At 44.3% G+C, this 16,861-nt stretch overlaps 1 protein-coding gene across 2 annotated transcripts in view; it reads left to right on the forward strand.

The window, feature by feature from the left end:
* IL7R (interleukin 7 receptor) overlaps positions 1 to 16,861 on the forward strand; it is an 82,786-nt gene that overhangs the window by 46,151 nt on the left and 19,774 nt on the right. For both annotated transcript variants that reach the window (XM_073621109.1, XM_073621116.1), the window contains exon 6: positions 9,798 to 9,969. In XM_073621109.1, coding sequence (XP_073477210.1) covers positions 9,798 to 9,969 — 172 coding nt within the window. The remainder of the gene's footprint in view (positions 1 to 9,797; positions 9,970 to 16,861) is intronic.

Raw genomic sequence — 16,861 nt, forward strand, 5'->3', positions numbered from 1 at the left:
TTACTTTTTTTATATGATATTTTTAACATTTTTTTCAATTTTATTTTACTGATATTACAAGGGGACTAACAAGCCCCCTATGTGATAGCACTGGCAGGTGAGAGGGACTCTTTATGGAGATATCAGGGCTTATTAGAACCCTAATGTCTCCCCTGCCTTCATGTACTGCGCTTAATTTGTTGTTTACCCAGCTTTTTAGTTGGGATTTTGTCAGCTCTGAACCCGGAAGTGCTCAGAGGTGAGCACTTTCTGGTTCATACACTGCAGAGGACATCATGGAACAGATGTTCCTCAGTGTCCTCCAGCTCGCCATCTTAAAGCTATTTTCTGTGGTCCCAGGCTCCCAAATGGAGTCGGAGAGCCCGGCAACCACAGATGGGGCATGAGTTTCTTCTGGCTTCTTTTAATTCCTGGGCATACAGAACACACCTAGGTATCTTAAGTGTTTAAACATAAACTACTGTGTCTGAGCTTGTAAAGGAGTGTTAGCATCTTTTCCAATTTAGCCACATGGTAGTGCCCTTCCTTGGAAAAGTTGCAGGGTGGGAGGAGTTGGGGTGGAGAGTGCAAGGAGAATTGAGCTCCTCTCCATCCTTGGCCCCCATGGGACTTAATGGAGCCCTTCCTGCAAAGATATGAAACTCCAGTGTGTGGTATTCTCCGACTGGGGAATACCTGCTGAGATCCTGACACCCTGAGTAGGACTGAAATTGGAAACAGGATTAGCAGTATGCCACACTGGGGAATATGCTGACCAAGCAAAAGGGTGAGAAGCTAAGTACGGAAAATACTGTCTATATGTGTTAGAATTGGATGCACTGAAGTCATTAACGTACTATATATGCTGAACACCTTAGAACACCTTTTTCCATTAGGCTCTTTGTCTGTAGAGATCCACAAAGCAGCAAGGTGAGTCCCAGGAACCACAAGGGGGGAAGTTGTTAGGGAGGTTGCGTGCCAGTCTATGGAAGCGATAGGTAGCTTTAAAGAAGTTCCTCTATCACTTCTGCTAAAGAGAGAATGGCCCTCACAGTCCTTTTAAATTAAGTTCACAGGTGCTTTTGCAGACATGACTATATTTAAACCTTTCAATTGCCAAGACTTATATTAGGTGCGCCTATAACACTGGTTTCAATGGACTTATGGGTTTTCAAATAAGATAGCACAACAGTAGCTGTTCCATTTTAAGACACTCAGTTAATATATCTCTATTGGGAGTTTGCTCTATACGCAGCAGGGCTTTGTACTACAGAGCAAGTAGGAGACACTGGAAAACTAAGCTAAGAGCCCCCACTGCTGAAAGCACATAAAAATATAAAATAATCATATGCAGTATCTTATATACATATACAGTTAATGAGTATGACGAGACTATATTAAATGAAAGAAGTATATACCAAACTCCTATACATTCTGATAGACCGCAGTTTCCCTTTAATAGCTTTAAATGCAAAAGGTTGGAATCTGCAACAAAGTTTGTAAGAAATCCCTGCAATGTAAATTGATCACCTGGAGGGAATTATTTTTTATTTTTTTGTCAACAAAAGTGGAGTTCCTATTTAACTTGAATGTGGACCTTTTCTTTTTGTTATTCAAGAAATAAGGACATGGACAGCATCTCACTCCAGATATATGTAATCCATTATTAAGTCTTCTCTATGTCCTGAAGGCAACGTCTCTTTCCGGACTCAATATCAGAGTTCTCTGCTGAGAATGGGGACTTTATTGTCATATGATGATGGTGTCAATATACAGTATACGTATCTACTCCCTGTCTTGTTAACATAAGAGAAAACAAATGAAATACATGAAAAAAGAAAAGAAAGACAATCTGCATGACGTCCAGACAAGCAATTGCAGGGGGAAGTCACAGTTTTTTTTTTTAGATCAGTTAGCAGGCTGATTGAGGAAAAAATTAAATGGATTCTTCCATCCACCTGTCTTATGTATTCTGCTACATATTTTTGGTAAAAACAAATCACGGTAAGCGTATATTGATTGGTTTGCGCAAAAAGTTATAGCGTCTACAAACTATGGGATATTTTTATCTATTTATTTATATTTTTTTACTAGAAATGGCGGCGATCAGAAACTTATAGGGGGACTGCGATATTGCGGTGGACATTCTGACACGTTTGTCACTTTTTGGGGACCATTGACACTAATACAGTGATCAGTGCTAGAAATATGCACTATCACTGTACTAATGACACTGGCTGGGAAGGGATAAACATCAGGGGTGATCTAAGGGTTAACTGTGTGCCTAACCAGCGTTTGTGTGTACTGTGTGAGGTGCTTTTACTAGGGGAAGAGATGAAATTTATTCTCTGCTTTGCAGGGACTAGGGATGAGCCGAACACCCCCCGGTTCGGTTCGCACCAGAACCCGCGAACGGACCGAAAGTTCGCACGAACGTTAGAACCCCATTGACGTCTATGGGACTCGAACGTTCGAAATCAAAAGTGCTCATTTTAAAGGCTAATTTGCATGGTATTGTCCTAAAAAGGGTTTGGGGACCCGGGTCCTACCCCAGGGGACATGTATCAATGCAAAAAAAACTTTTAAAAACGGCCGTTTTTTCGGGAGCAGTGATTTTAATGATGCTTAAAGTAAAAAAAAAAAAAGTGAAATATTCCTTTAAATATCGTACCTGGGGGGTGTCTATAGTATGCCTGTAAAGTGACGCGTGTTTCCCATGTTTAGAACAGTCCCTGCACCAAATGTCATTTTTAAAGGAAAAAATCTCATTTAAAACTGCTTGCGGGTTTAATGTCATGTCGGGTCATGGCAATATGGATGAAAATCAGTGAGACAAACGGCATGGGTACCCCCCAGTCCATTACCAGGCCCTTTGGGTCTTGTATGGATATTAAGGGGAACCCCGCACCCAAATTAAAATAAGGAAAGGTGTGGGGCCACCAGGCCCTATATACTCTGAACAGCAGTATACAGGCGGTGCAAACAAGACAGGGACTGTAGGTTTGTTGTTAAGTAGAATCTGTTTGTAATTTTGAACATTTTTAACGTGTTTAGCTCCAGCCAAAAAATCTTTTCTAAGCTTTTTGGAAAACATAGGGAAGGGTTATCACCCCTGTGACATTTGTTTTGCTGTCTTTCCTCCTCTTCAGAAGATTTCACCTCACTTTTTTGTCCCAATGAAAAATGTTTTTTGAAAATTTGGGTTTTTTTGTGGAACAAGGATTGGAAAGCATCAGTGGAAAGGAGAAATTGTTTTCCCATATTAACTCTTACAGGAGAGAATTTCCCTTCCTAGGGGTAGATTTCATCTCACTTCCTGTTGTCTCCTTCCGTTTGCAAGTAGGAGTCGTTTGTAAGTTAGATGTTTGAAAGTAGGGTCCTGCCCTATATACTCAGCAGAAATTTGGGCCTTAGGTGTTGCTGTGGCCACAACACTGTAAGCCCTCACAGGGCCCTGCTGTGAAATATTAGATCAAGAATTGTAATTACATGCCCCTGTTGAACAGGAGCTGAAAAATTAGGCCTTAGGCACTGGTGCTGGTGCCACAACACTGCAACCCCTCACAGACACTCTAGTTGGAACGCAGGAACGAGCCCTGCTGCAAATTATTGCTTCAAAAATTGTAATTACACGCCCCTGTTAGACAGGGGCAGAAAAATTGGGCCTTAGGCACTGGTGCTGGTGCCACAACACTGCAACCCCTCACAGACACTCTAGTTGGAATGCAGGAACGAGCCCTGCTGCAAAGTATTGCATCAAAAATTGTAATTACACGCCCCTGTTAGACAGGGGCAGAAAAATTGGGCCTTAGGCACTGGTGCTGGTGCCACAACACTGCAACCCCTCACAGACACTCTAGTTGGAACGCAGGAACGAGCCCTGCTGCAAAGTATTGCATCAAAAATTGTAATTACACGCCCCTGTTAGACAGGGGCAGAAAAATTGGGCCCTAGGCACTGGTGCTGGTGCCACAACACTGCAACCCCTCACAGACACTCTAGTTGGAATGCAGGAACGAGCCCTGCTGCAAAGTATTACATCAAAAATTGTAATTACACGCCCCTGTTAAACAGGGGCTGAAAAATTGTGCCTTAGGCACTGGTGGTGGCGCCCAGAACCAAAAATGTTCTTACAAGCTATCAGCGTGATGATTGAGGAGGAAGAGGATAATTACTCAGGGATAGTCACTCAGCATCAGCATAGGCAGTCTTTGAAGGGATCTGAGATTTCAAAAAAAATTATTCGGTTACATCAGCATCAGGTGCTTGGTAGCTGGTGGTGATCCAAGACTCATTCATTTTTATGAAGGTCAGCCGATCGACCGAGTCGGTGGACAGACGCACCCTGTGATCGGTTACCACGCCTCCAGCAGCACTGAATGTGCGTTCCGAAAGAACGCTGGATGCAGGACAGGCCAGTAGCTCAATTGCATACTGTGCAAGCTCTGGCCAGTGATCCATCCTCAAGACCCAGTAACCCAGAGGATTTTCGGTGGGAAAGGTGTCCAAGTCTGATCTTGCCCCTAGGTATTCCTGCACCATGTAAAACAGACGCTGGCGATGGTTGCTGGAACCGATCATACCTTGGGGCTGCGGACCAAAAAATTGTCTGAACGCATCGGTCAGACGGCCACCTTCTCCACCGCTCCTTCTTTGACTGACCGAAGCCTCAGCAACACGTTGTCCAGAAACAGGAGTTTGTAACCTCCCAGTCTCTGGGAACGCGTTGCACAGACCTTTCTGCAAGGCCTCCCGAAGATGTTTCATCCTCTGCTCCCTCTGCGATGGCAAGATAAGGTCCGCAACCTTACCCTTGTAACGTGGATCAAGGAGGGTTGCCAGCCAGTATTGGTCCTTCTCCTTGATACCACGAATACGAGGATCCTTACGCAGGCTTTGCAGGATCAGGGAGCCCATGCAGCGTAGGTTTGCTGAGGCATTCGGTCCGGAGTCCTCTGGGTCACTAAGAACGACATGGTCCGCAGCCACCTCCTCCCAGCCACGTACAAGTCCATGTGTTTCTTGGGACTGATCCCTTAAAGACTGCTGCTGATGCTGAGTGCCAGGCTCCACCTCCATACTGACACAATCTTCCTCCTCCTCCTCTTCCTCCTCGTCCTCTTCCTGTGTGATCGGCGGGCACGCAGGAACACTGTCTGGATAAAGGGGGCCTTGAGAGCTAAGGAAGTCCTCCTCTTCCTGCCTCTGTTCTGCCTCAAGTGCCCTGTCCATTATTCCACGCAGCGTGTGCTCCAACAGGTGGACAAGGGGGACAGTGTCACTGATGCATGCACTGTCACTACTCACCATCCTCGTGGCCTCCTCGAATGGTGACAGGACAGTGCATGCATCCCTGATCATGGCCCACTGGCGTGGGGAAAAAAAACCAAGCTCCCCTGACCCTGTCCTGGTGCCATAGTCGCACAGGTACTCATTGATGGCCCTCTGCTGCGTGTGCAGCCGCTGCAGCATGGCCAACGTTGAGTTCCACCTGGTGGGCATGTCACAGATTAGGCGGTTCTTGGGCAGGTTAAACTCCTTTTGGAGGTCCGTCAGCCGAGCACTGGCATTATATGACCGGCGGAAATGCACACAGACTTTCCTGGCCTGCCTCAGGACATCCTGTAAGCCCGGGTACCTGCCCAAGAACCAAGTTAAGGACGTGAGCCAAACAGGGCACATGGGTCATTTGTCCCTGTCGGAGGGCAGAGAGGAGGTTGGTGCCATTGTCGCAAACCACCATTCCTGCCTTAAGTTGGCGTGGCGTCAACCACCTCTGAACCTGCCCCTGCAGAGCTGACAGAACCTCTGCCCCAGTGTGGCTCCTGTCCCCCAAGCACACCAGCTCAAGCACCGCATGGCATCTTTTGGCCTGCGTACTTGCGTAGCCCCTTGAACGCCTACGGAGCACCGCTGGTTCCGAGGAAGAGGCCATGGAGGAAGAAGAAGAGGAGGGGGTGGAGGAGAGAGGTGTGTCACAATCAGCATTTTGGAGGCGTGGTGGCGGAACAACCTCCAACACTACTGCACCTTGTCCTGCATCCTTCCCAGCTGCCAGCAGAGTCACCCAATGCGCCGTGAAGCTTAGGTAACGTCCCTGTCCATGCCTGCTGGACCATGAGTCAGCGGTAATATGCACCTTACCGCTGACCGCCCTGTCCAGCGAGGCATGGACATTGCCTTCCACATGCCGGTAGAGAGCCGGAATCGCCTTCCGTGAGAAAAAGTGGCGTTTGGGTACCTGCCACTGAGGAACCGCACATTCCACAAACTCACGGAAGGGGGCAGAGTCTACCAACTGAAAAGGCAGCAGTTGAAGTGCTAGCAATTTTGCCAAGCTAGCATTCAACCGCTGGGCATGTGGATGGCTGGGAGCAAACTTCTTTCGGCGGTGCAGCAGCTGGGGCAGGGAAATTTGCCTGGTACAATCTGACGTCGGTGTACCAAAAGCAGATTGCCCACAAGTACTTGGCTGTGACACACCTAATTTTACACCTTCATTCCTCTCACTGCAGGTCTCAGAGAGGACTGAAGGTCTAGTGGGGTTGGAAATCTCAGCTGATGAGGAGCAAGGAGAGATCCTCTTTGTTCTTTGGTGTGGGTCTTTTAGATACGCTTGCCAACGAACTGCATGGCAGGTCAACATATGTCTGGTCAAGCATGTGGTACCCAAGCGGGAGATATTTTGGCCACGCGAGATACGCTTGAGACATATGTTGCAAATAGCAGCGGTGCGATCTGATGCACTCGTCTCAAAAAAGGCCCACACCAAAGAACTTTTTGAATAACGCGCAGAGACTGCAGCGCCCTGCACATGTGGAGCTTTGGGGTGTGATGCAGTCAATGTGCTGCCCTTAGGCTGGCCCCTGGAGGGCATCCTGCCTCGTTGGTGATGTGCTGCCGCCTCCTCCTCCTCCTCCTCCTCCTCCTCCTCCTCCTCTCTCCTATCAGGCACCCACGTTGAGTCAGTGACCTCATCATCCCCTCCCTCCTCATCACTGGAGCAAACCTGGCAGTATGCTGCAGCAGGGGGAGCATGACTGCCAGATTGCTGTCCTTCTTGGGCACCCCCTCTGTCCGCGCTCATGTTACTGCCTTCATCGAGCTCAGTATCGTCATCAGAGCCTTCCAAACGCTGGGCATCCTCCTGGAGCATGTACCCAACACTGTGGTCAAACAGTTCGAGGGAATCCTCATGAGGACATGGTGGAGCTAGGGAAGGAGTCACTGATGACATTGAGCTGAGGGAAGAGGCCGCTGCTTTGCCAGACAAAGCACCCTGGGCATGGGTGAGAGAGGATGAGGAGGATGAGGACGGCTTGGTCATCCACTCGACCAAGTCTTCCGCATGTTGCGGCTCAACATGGCCAGCTGCCGAAAAAAAGGCCAAGCGTGTCCCATGGCCACGTGCTGATGAGGATGCACCGTCTCCACGACCAGCACTAGACACAGAGCCTGCTTGCCCTCTCTTATTGGCTTGTGACTGTCTGCCTCTCCTTCTTGGCCTTCCAGACATACTAATGGCCTGTAGCTGCACTAAGCTGGGATAGAACACCTGTAATTTTCTTCAAGTAGCTTTATATACTGTAACCAGACAAGCCTGCCTGTCAGTAGGAAGATAACAGGAACGGATCTAGCTGAACACTGTGAGCAGGACGCACTGTACTAAATGTAAATAGTCTAGCTGCCTGACCGTGGTACTAATAGGATCAAATAGAACACCTGTAATTTTCTTCAGGTAGCTTTATATACTGTAACCAGACAAGCCTGCCGGTCAGTAGGAATTTAACAGGAACGGATCTAGCTGAACACTGTGAGCAGGACGCACTGCACTAAATGTAAATAGCAGGAACGGATCTAGCTGAACACTGTGAGCAGGACGCACTGCACTAAATGTAAATAGTCTAGAAGATAACAGGAACGGATCTAGCTGAACACTGTGAGCAGGACGCACTGCACTAAATGTAAATAGTCTAGAAGATAACAGGAACGGATCTAGCTGAACACTGTGAGCAGGACGCACTGCACTAAATGTAAATAGCAGGAACGGATCTAGCTGAACACTGTGAGCAGGACGCACTGCACTAAATGTAAATAGTCTAGAAGATAACAGGAACGGATCTAGCTGAACACTGTGAGCAGGACGCACTGCACTAAATGTAAATAGCAGGAACGGCTCTAGCTGAACACTGTGCGCAGGACGCACTGCACTAAATGTAAATAGCAGGAACGGATCTAGCTGAACACTGTGAGCAGGACGCACTGCACTAAATGTAAATAGCAGGAACGGATCTAGCTGAACACTGTGAGCAGGACGCACTGCACTAAATGTAAATAGCAGGAACGGATCTAGCTGAACACTGTGAGCAGGACGCACTGCACTAAATGTAAATAGCAGGAACGGATCTAGCTGAACACTGTGAGCAGGACGCACTGCACTAAATGTAAATTGCAGGAACGGATCTAGCTGAACACTGTGAGCAGGACGCACTGCACTAAATGTAAATAGTCTAGAAGATAACAGGAACGGATCTAGCTGAACACTGTGAGCAGGACACACTGCACTAAATGTAAATAGCAGGAACGGATCTAGCTGAACACTGTGAGCAGGACGCACTGCACTAAATGTAAATAGCAGGAACGGATCTAGCTGAACACTGTGAGCAGGACGCACTGCACTAAATGTAAATAGCAGGAACGGATCTAGCTGAACACTGTGAGCAGGACGCACTGCACTAAATGTAAATTGCAGGAACGGATCTAGCTGAACACTGTGAGCAGGACGCACTGCACTAAATGTAAATAGTCTAGAAGATAACAGGAACGGATCTAGCTGAACACTGTGAGCAGGACGCACTGCACTAAATGTAAATAGCAGGAACGGATCTAGCTGAACACTGTGAGCAGGACGCACTGCATTAAATGTAAATAGTCTAGATAGAAGATAACAGGAACGGATCTAGCTAAACTGAATACAGTGTATATATATATATGCAACACCTGGGATGCATATATATACACAATACACTGTAAGTGCAGCTAACTGACTGACTGTTCTGCCTAATCTATCTAACTCAAATCAAATGACACTCTCTCTCTCTCTCTCTATCTCTCAGCACACCGGAACACACACTACACAGGGCCGCCGTGCAGGCGGCCTTATATAGTGTGGGGTGTGTACTAAATCCCCTGAGCCATAATTGGCCAAAGCCACCCTGGCTTTGGCCAATTACAGCTCTCTCTACTGACGGCGCTGTGATTGGCCAAGCATGCGGGTCATAGTGCATGCTTGGCCAATCATCAGCCAGCAATGCACTGCGATGCCGCAGTGAATTATGGGCCGTGACGCGCCACACGAATTTAGCGCGAACGGCCCATAACGTTCGCAATTCGGCGAACGATCGAACAGCCGATGTTCGAGTCGAACATGGGTTCGACTCGAACACGAAGCTCATCCCTAGCAGGGACACAAACAACATCCCCCCCCCCATCAGAACTGCGATCTGCCTTGTTTACATAGGCAGATCGCAGTTCTGTCTCTCTCCCTGTCGATCGGCGGGTGTCGGTGGACTTGAGCACCCAACACTCGCCGATCGGCTTCCGCTGCGGAAGCGAGCCGCCGGCTGCGTGCATACACACCCCTACCCGGAAGTGTTGAATCTTATATGTATAAGTGATCCCCCGCACAGGTGCCACCCTGTAGCAGTAAAACTGCTATAGAACGGTCCGTTGAATCAAAAGGGGGTTATGTGACCATTTAAAAATGTAAACAGTGATCCGTGGAACTCTTTAACTGGAATGTATTATTCTCCGTTTAGTGTTGGAGGAATACCCACATACAAGTCCCAAAGAGAAATTTAGAATATTCAACAACATATGAAGCAAGGGTTCGATCGAAGCCAACTGGAGATTTCTTTGATGGTTCTTGGAGTGACTGGAGTGAAATAGTCCACTTTGTGACAATTGAATCCAAAGAGAATGATAACGAAGGTAAGAGAACTTGGAATAAAGCATGTGGCTGATATAGTTGGAATTGGGCTGTGTTTGTACCCAGATCATTAACTGAATGGGAGGAGGAACAACTCTAAACTGTTGTCTCATCACTCACAGTGAAAGAGTGAACAGCGAGTGATAAATTATTGCTCTCACACATATTGCATTCACACCCATATGTAACATGTGTGGACAGTTGTCATTTTCATACTAATCACCTACCATATGTGTGTTGTTTTAGTTTTTTATAGTACTTTTTTTAGACTTTTTTAAAAAAAAGAAAACTTTATTGTAATGACAGAACTGTAATACTGTAATAATAGGTTCTTTTTACTGAGACATTAGGGGTCTATTAGACCCCTGATGTCTCCTCCACTTTCCACTGAAGCTAATGGAGCACAGATTGCACTCCATTTGCTTCTTTCCTGGCCACAGCAGCTGGTGAAAGTGATAACTTGGAAGTGATGTAATACACATTTCTCCGGTGTTCATTCACCAGAGGGTAGATCAGTGAAAGTATGTTCACTGGTCTCCCTACCTTCCACTTGCCGATACCCACCATGCCAGTCCTGGGTGTACAGGTCTACAGGTGGGGCAGCAGAACCAGATGGGGGAGTGGCAGTCGAATGGGGGGAGGCAGTCGGGTCAGGGTGGGGTACCTTTTAAAGGATGTGAAAGTGATAGGGTCATGCAATCACTTTCTCATAAAAGCCCATTGCCTGACCTACAAATTTAAAGCAGAACTTCAGTAATTTTTTCATCTTTCCATCTATTAAATCTTCTGCCCTTGTTCTTTTAACTTTGGATAGCAAAACATTTTTTTTTTGCCAGTAAATACCTTATACAGCCCACTTCTTGTTTCTTGTCTGGTAAAAAGCCTAGGCTTATGACATCATGCACAGCTCTCACACTCATGAGAGTTTGCCAGGAAGGGAGGGGGGATGAGTCATAAGAGGGGCGATGAGAGCTGCAGAGCTGGAGGTGTGCCTCTGTGTGTCTGTGTAAATCCAGGACGTGAACAGGCAACTGCTTCAACTGCCCACAATTAAAATGGCTGCAGCCAGACTCAGTGGAGGGGGATCTCTGCAGCATATTTGGCAAGTACAGAATCACAGTTTATATAAAATAATATGCAAAGTGGTTGGATGGCAAGCTTCAGAATGCAAAGATGTTTTTATTACAAATTATGTGAGCAGACTGCAGTTCCTCTTTAAGCTTTTTTTTTTTTTTTTTTTTTTATCAACTTTATATGTCAAAATTTATCTCTTCTCATTTTTTACATCATTGTGGATTGTTTCTGTCTTAATTTTATTTTATTTTCCCATCCTGTGTCTTGTTTAGTTATTTAGAAACCAAACAAGCGCTTAAAAAATATGTAGCTACCGCTATACCTTTATTCCTACTCAATCCCTCTTATCCCCTCCCTCCCCCCCCCTCCCCTGTGTCTGGTTTACTCCTTTTTACATTATCTGTCATCTTGGCTCCGAACCTGTTGTTTCTTTCATTTTATCTAAGTATATGTCCCAGGATTTGTATTTTTTCCATCTTTCCCATAGACTGTTGCCCTTTTTATCACCTCTTTCTCTGCTCCTCAGCAGGTCCATTTTATAGTAGTACTCTATTTTCTCTAACCATTCTCTGGTATCTGGTTTTTCCGCTTTTTAGCCAATATCTTGGAATCATACCCTTAGCGGCGTTCAGAAGACTCGAAACCATTGATCTCATATGTTGTTTTTTTGATTTGTTATAAACATGGAAGAGGCAAGTCCATATATTTTGTTCTACTTTTTCTCCGGTTATTTCCCTTATACTTTTTAATACTTCATTCCAGTAGTCCACTATTATTGGGCATTCCCACCATAGGTGTGTCATCGTTGGTTTTTGGCCACAATTTCTCCAGCACAACGGGGTTTTTTCTTGTTGATATTTATGTGTTCTTACGGGTGTCAAGTACCATCTTGTTAGTTTATAATTCATTTCGATAGTCTTTGTATCCCAAGCATTATTGTATCCCATTTCTATCATTTTTTTCACTCTTTGATCATCTAGTTTTATATTCGTTTCTTTTTCCCATTGTTTTATGTACTCCGGTCTTTCTTGTGTGTCCAGGTCTGCTAATATTCCGTAAATTCTTGATGTTCCATTTTTCAATGATGTTTTGTTGGCACAGAGCTTTTCCGGTGTATTTAATTTCTCTTCATCTCTAAGTGGGTGTGGTATTGTGCTTACCAAATGCCTTAGTTGACAATAGTTCCATTCATTCATCCTCCATCCATTAATTTCTTCTAATTCCAGTCGTGTTCTAATCCTACCATTTATGGTAATGTCTTTCAATTGTGGATTTTCTATTCCTTGGGCTCCAAATATTTCCTTCCCAGGAGTTAAGAAATTCGATCCTGTGAGTGCTATTAACGGTGAATTGTGTCTCCATTCATTCTTCAAGTGTACAGTGTCCCAAATTTTAAATACATTTTTTGTTATTTCATGAGTGTCTGTGTCCAATATTCTAAACTTTCGTGGAATCCAAATATTCTTGTGCAGTACAGTTCCGCTTATTGTGTTTTCCATTTCTACCCACTTTTCTTCACTCTTCTCATTTGTCCACTCAAGCATTCGTGTTAGGACAATTGCTTTGTAATACCTACTTATATCTGGGGTGGCTAATCCTCCGTGCCCCCTTTTCCTTGTGATCAACGTGTATTATTTAATTCTTGGTTTTTTATTAAGCCAAATATATTTTAACAAAATTGTTTTAATTGTTTTGAAAAAACTCTGTGGAATCATAACTGGTAGCATCTGGATTCTATAGACTATTTTTGGGAGAATCATCATTTTGAACATATTTACTCTTCCTATCCATGAAAGTGGTTGCATTCTTAGTTTTTTTGTTTCTTTTTAACCTTGTTAATCAATGGGATATAGTTTGCCTGATAGATCTTTTCAACTCTTGGAGTTATTTTGATTCCAAGGTAATTTAATTCTTTTACCCAAGTAAATGGGAATTCTTTTTGTAGAAACTGGGCTTCTTTTTCCCCTAATCCTATATTTAATATCTCTGTTTTTATTGGATTAATTTTGAAGTTTGACAATTCTCCATATTTTTTTATTTCTTTTAATATGGAAGTGACACTCTTGGGTTAGATACATACATCAAGATATCGTCCGCATATGCCGCAATCTTGGGTTCTTTGCCTCCAATTCTTGCTCCTTTCACATCTTGATTGTTGCGGAGTGTCGCTAACAGTGGTTCCAATGCCAATACGTATAGTAGTGGAGAGAGCGGGCAACCTTGCCGTGTTCCATTCTGCATCTTGATTAATGGAGAGAGTCTACCATTCACCTTTACCATTGCTGTCGGGCCGTTATAGAGATTTGTTATCTACTTCGTCATTTTTATCCCTAATCCCAGGTGACGCAACGTGTCCATCATGAATCCCCAGTCTACCCTGTCGAATGCTTTTTCTGCATCCAGTGACAGGAATAGAACTGGGGACTCACTTTGCGCGCTCTTGTGTAGCATCAATAATGTTTTTAGACTATCGTCCCGTCCCTCTCTCCCAGGAACAAATCCGGTCTGGTCAGGATTGATCCAGAGTGGAATTAATTTTTTTATTCTAGTAGCCAAGATTTTAGAATAGAGTTTTGTGTCCACGTTCAGTAGTGCAATCGGCTTATAGCTTGAACAGTTAGTTTTGTCTTTCCCTTCCTTTGGTAATATTGTGATATGGGCTAGTAGCGATTCTCGTCTTATTTCTTCTTCCTCCCCTATGGAATTCATATATTCTTGTAATTTAGGGATCAGCTGTTCTTGGAATTTTTTGTAGTATTTAACTGTGAACCCGTCTGGTCCTAGACTTTTTCCTACAGGGGTTTCTTTTAATGCCAGTTTTATCTCTTCTTGCGTTATATTTTTTTCCAGTTCTTTTAATTGGTCCGTTTTTATTTTTGGTAAATTTGCGTTTTTTAAGTAGTCTTGTATTTTCTTTGTTCTTGTACCTACTTCTGTCCATATTTCCTGTTCTTTTATTGCATATAGAGAGCTAAAGTATTTTTGAAATGCCAGCGCAATATCTGAGGTTTTGTTTACCACTTCTCCTTTCTCATTTTTGATCTTCTCTATATAATTTTGAGACTTCTTTTTTTTAACCAAATTTGCAAGGTATTTTCCTGGTTTATTGCCCCATTTGAATTTTTCTTGCACTACTCTGTTGTACTCCCTCTTTTCTTCTTGTTCCATCCACTCCTTTAGTTGTTCTCTCTTTTGTGATAATAACCGGTATGTTTCGTTGTTTACTTGCTTTTATGTTTTTGCTCTAATTCATGTATTTCCTTTATAGTCTGTTGCATGCTTTTTATTCTTTCTTGTTTTTTTCCTGCCCCAATAGCTATTAGTTTGCCCCTGATGACAGATTTATGTGCCTCCCAGATTGTTGCTTTCGATGTCCCTGGGGTTTCATTTTCTTTAAAGTATCTTTTAATTTCTTCTGATACAATTTTTTCTGTCTCACTGTCTTCAATTATATTTTCATTGATTCTCCATGGGCCTCTTTCAAAGGTTTCTCCTTGTATTTTCATTCTCAACATTACTGGACTATGGTCCGAAGCTGTTATTATGCCTATTTTTGTTTCTTCTATTTCTTCAAGATTTCTATGTTTAACCATAACATAGTCCAACCTGGAGTAACTTCTGTGTACTGCTGAGTAATATGTGAAATCCTTTGTGCTTGGGTGCTGAATTCTCCAAGGATCAATTAAATGGTGTTCAAATAGTTTTCTTTTTAGTTTCTTTAGTTGTCTCATTTCTCTGTCAATTGCTGTGGAAGTGCTGTCCATTTTATGATCCATACTGAAATTGAAATCTCCAGCTAATATTAATTTACCTTGTTTGAATTCCGTTAATGTTCTTAGTATGTCTATCAGATATTTTTTGGGGTTCTTATTAGGACAGTAAATGTTGGCAAGTGTATATTTTACCCCCTGTATGGCGTAAAGGAAACGTCCCTCCAGATCCATTTTTCTTTGTTCTATTAGGAAGCGTATATTATTCCCTATTCCAATGGCTACTCCTTTGGCCCTTCTTATTGGTGAATCTCCTTGATACCATGTTGGTATATTTCTAGAGTAGATTTTGGTACTTGAGTTTTGGGTTATGTGTGTCTCCTGTAAGAAGATTATTTCTGCTTTACTTCTATCTAATTCTCGGAAAATGATATTTCTATTCCTGGGGGAATTTAGCCCTCGGACATTATAAGACAAAAATGTTATGCTATTTGTACTTTCCATTATTTTACCTTTCTCTTCCACCTATTCTCCTCTGCCCCCACCCGTCCACCAGGTGTCCCCCCCCCCCGGTCCGCCCGGAAGAACAGGAGGGGGGGGGCACCCGGCCGACGCCCAGGGTCTCCCCAGCCCTGTATCGGAGCCATTGAACACAAGCAATATCCTATGTAAACCAGACCTCTCCCGTCCCTCCCCCCTCCCTCTCATGGACTCTTCCCCTTTAATATAGCCTGGACACTAGACCAAATACATTTCAAACTCCTAGTACCTTATAGTTTCTTTCTTTTTCAGTTTTCAATTTTCTCCTCCACCTCTCCCTTCTGCCTTCAAGCTTCTTCCTCCTGGAGTTTCTTTTAACCAAGCATTCTTGACTTATGCATTTATTTATTCTTTACACATTTCTTTCTCCTTTTATCCTCTGCTTTCACTCCCCACCTTATCTCTCACATAAGTTTTTTTGTCCCCCTTACTATGGACACATTCTAGGCACAATCAGAGTGAAATCAAGAGAATAATACTTATCGTTAGCAGTCCAGAAGGTTCTGAGCGGTTAGGATATACTTGGAGATATTTAGAGATGACCTACTGGCTTCTTCTATGTTTTAATCGGGTGTTTCCGGGTCTGCTCGGATCTAGTCGGCATCTTTCGAGTCTCAGGGACCCCGCCAGCTCCTCCTCAGACCGTCGAGTGCTTCACGTCTCCGACTCCGCCACACAATCCGGCACGACTCCGAAGCCAGCGGCCGCTAGCAACGTCTCAGACCGGCAACCGCCTCACATCCACCACCGACGGGACCCGAGACCTCTGTCCCTCTTATTCTCAGGCTCAGCCAGGTAAAATCTTCCAGCTTGTGCTATGGGGATATCCGTGAAACAGCCAGGGAGACAAAAAGAGAGCCAAAACGGGAGACTCTAAAGGGGGGGCATAGACAAGGGAGAGCTGCTAACGCTACCTCCTCAGCTGTCTTCCATCTCAGAGGCAGGGGAGAGACCGTGGGATCCTCACGGTGTGCGGCATGGCGCCATTACCAGGCTCCTCCCTCCCTCTCTTATTTTATTTATTTGTTTTCCTTTTTTTTTTTTCTATTTTCATTCACCCTTCCCCACAGCCCCCCCCCCCCCCCATAGTCCCCACCCCACGGTTTAAAGGCTGTACCTCTAGTCTTTATAGACTTTTTCACTCTACTGTTCGAATGCTTATCTCCTTCAGGACTCTACTTCCTGTGTTCTATTCCTAGCGCTTAATTGCCATTGAAGGTCATCGTGTAGTGCTATTTGATCTTGTCTATTTACAATCTTATCAATTACTGGAAGTGGGATTTCTAATTTATTACAAAAGTCCGGAATTTCTTCTATAAATCTTAGTCTAGCACTTCTTCCATTTTTCTTTGCTATCAGGCATGCTGGAAAGCCCCAATTGTATTGTATTTCCTGCTCCTGCAGAATGCTCAATAGAGGCCTTAACGTCCGTCTTCTTCTTAATGTTTCTTGGGACAGGTCTTGAAATATTTGTAATCTAGCTTCTGCGTATTCAATTGGTGGTTTTCTCTTCAGATTTATCCAAATCTGGTTCTTTTCTTCCCATCTTTCAAAGCGAACTATTATATCT

This window comes from Aquarana catesbeiana, linkage group LG01, assembly GCF_042186555.1.
Source record: "Aquarana catesbeiana isolate 2022-GZ linkage group LG01, ASM4218655v1, whole genome shotgun sequence".
NCBI classification, from domain to species: domain Eukaryota; kingdom Metazoa; phylum Chordata; class Amphibia; order Anura; family Ranidae; genus Aquarana; species Aquarana catesbeiana.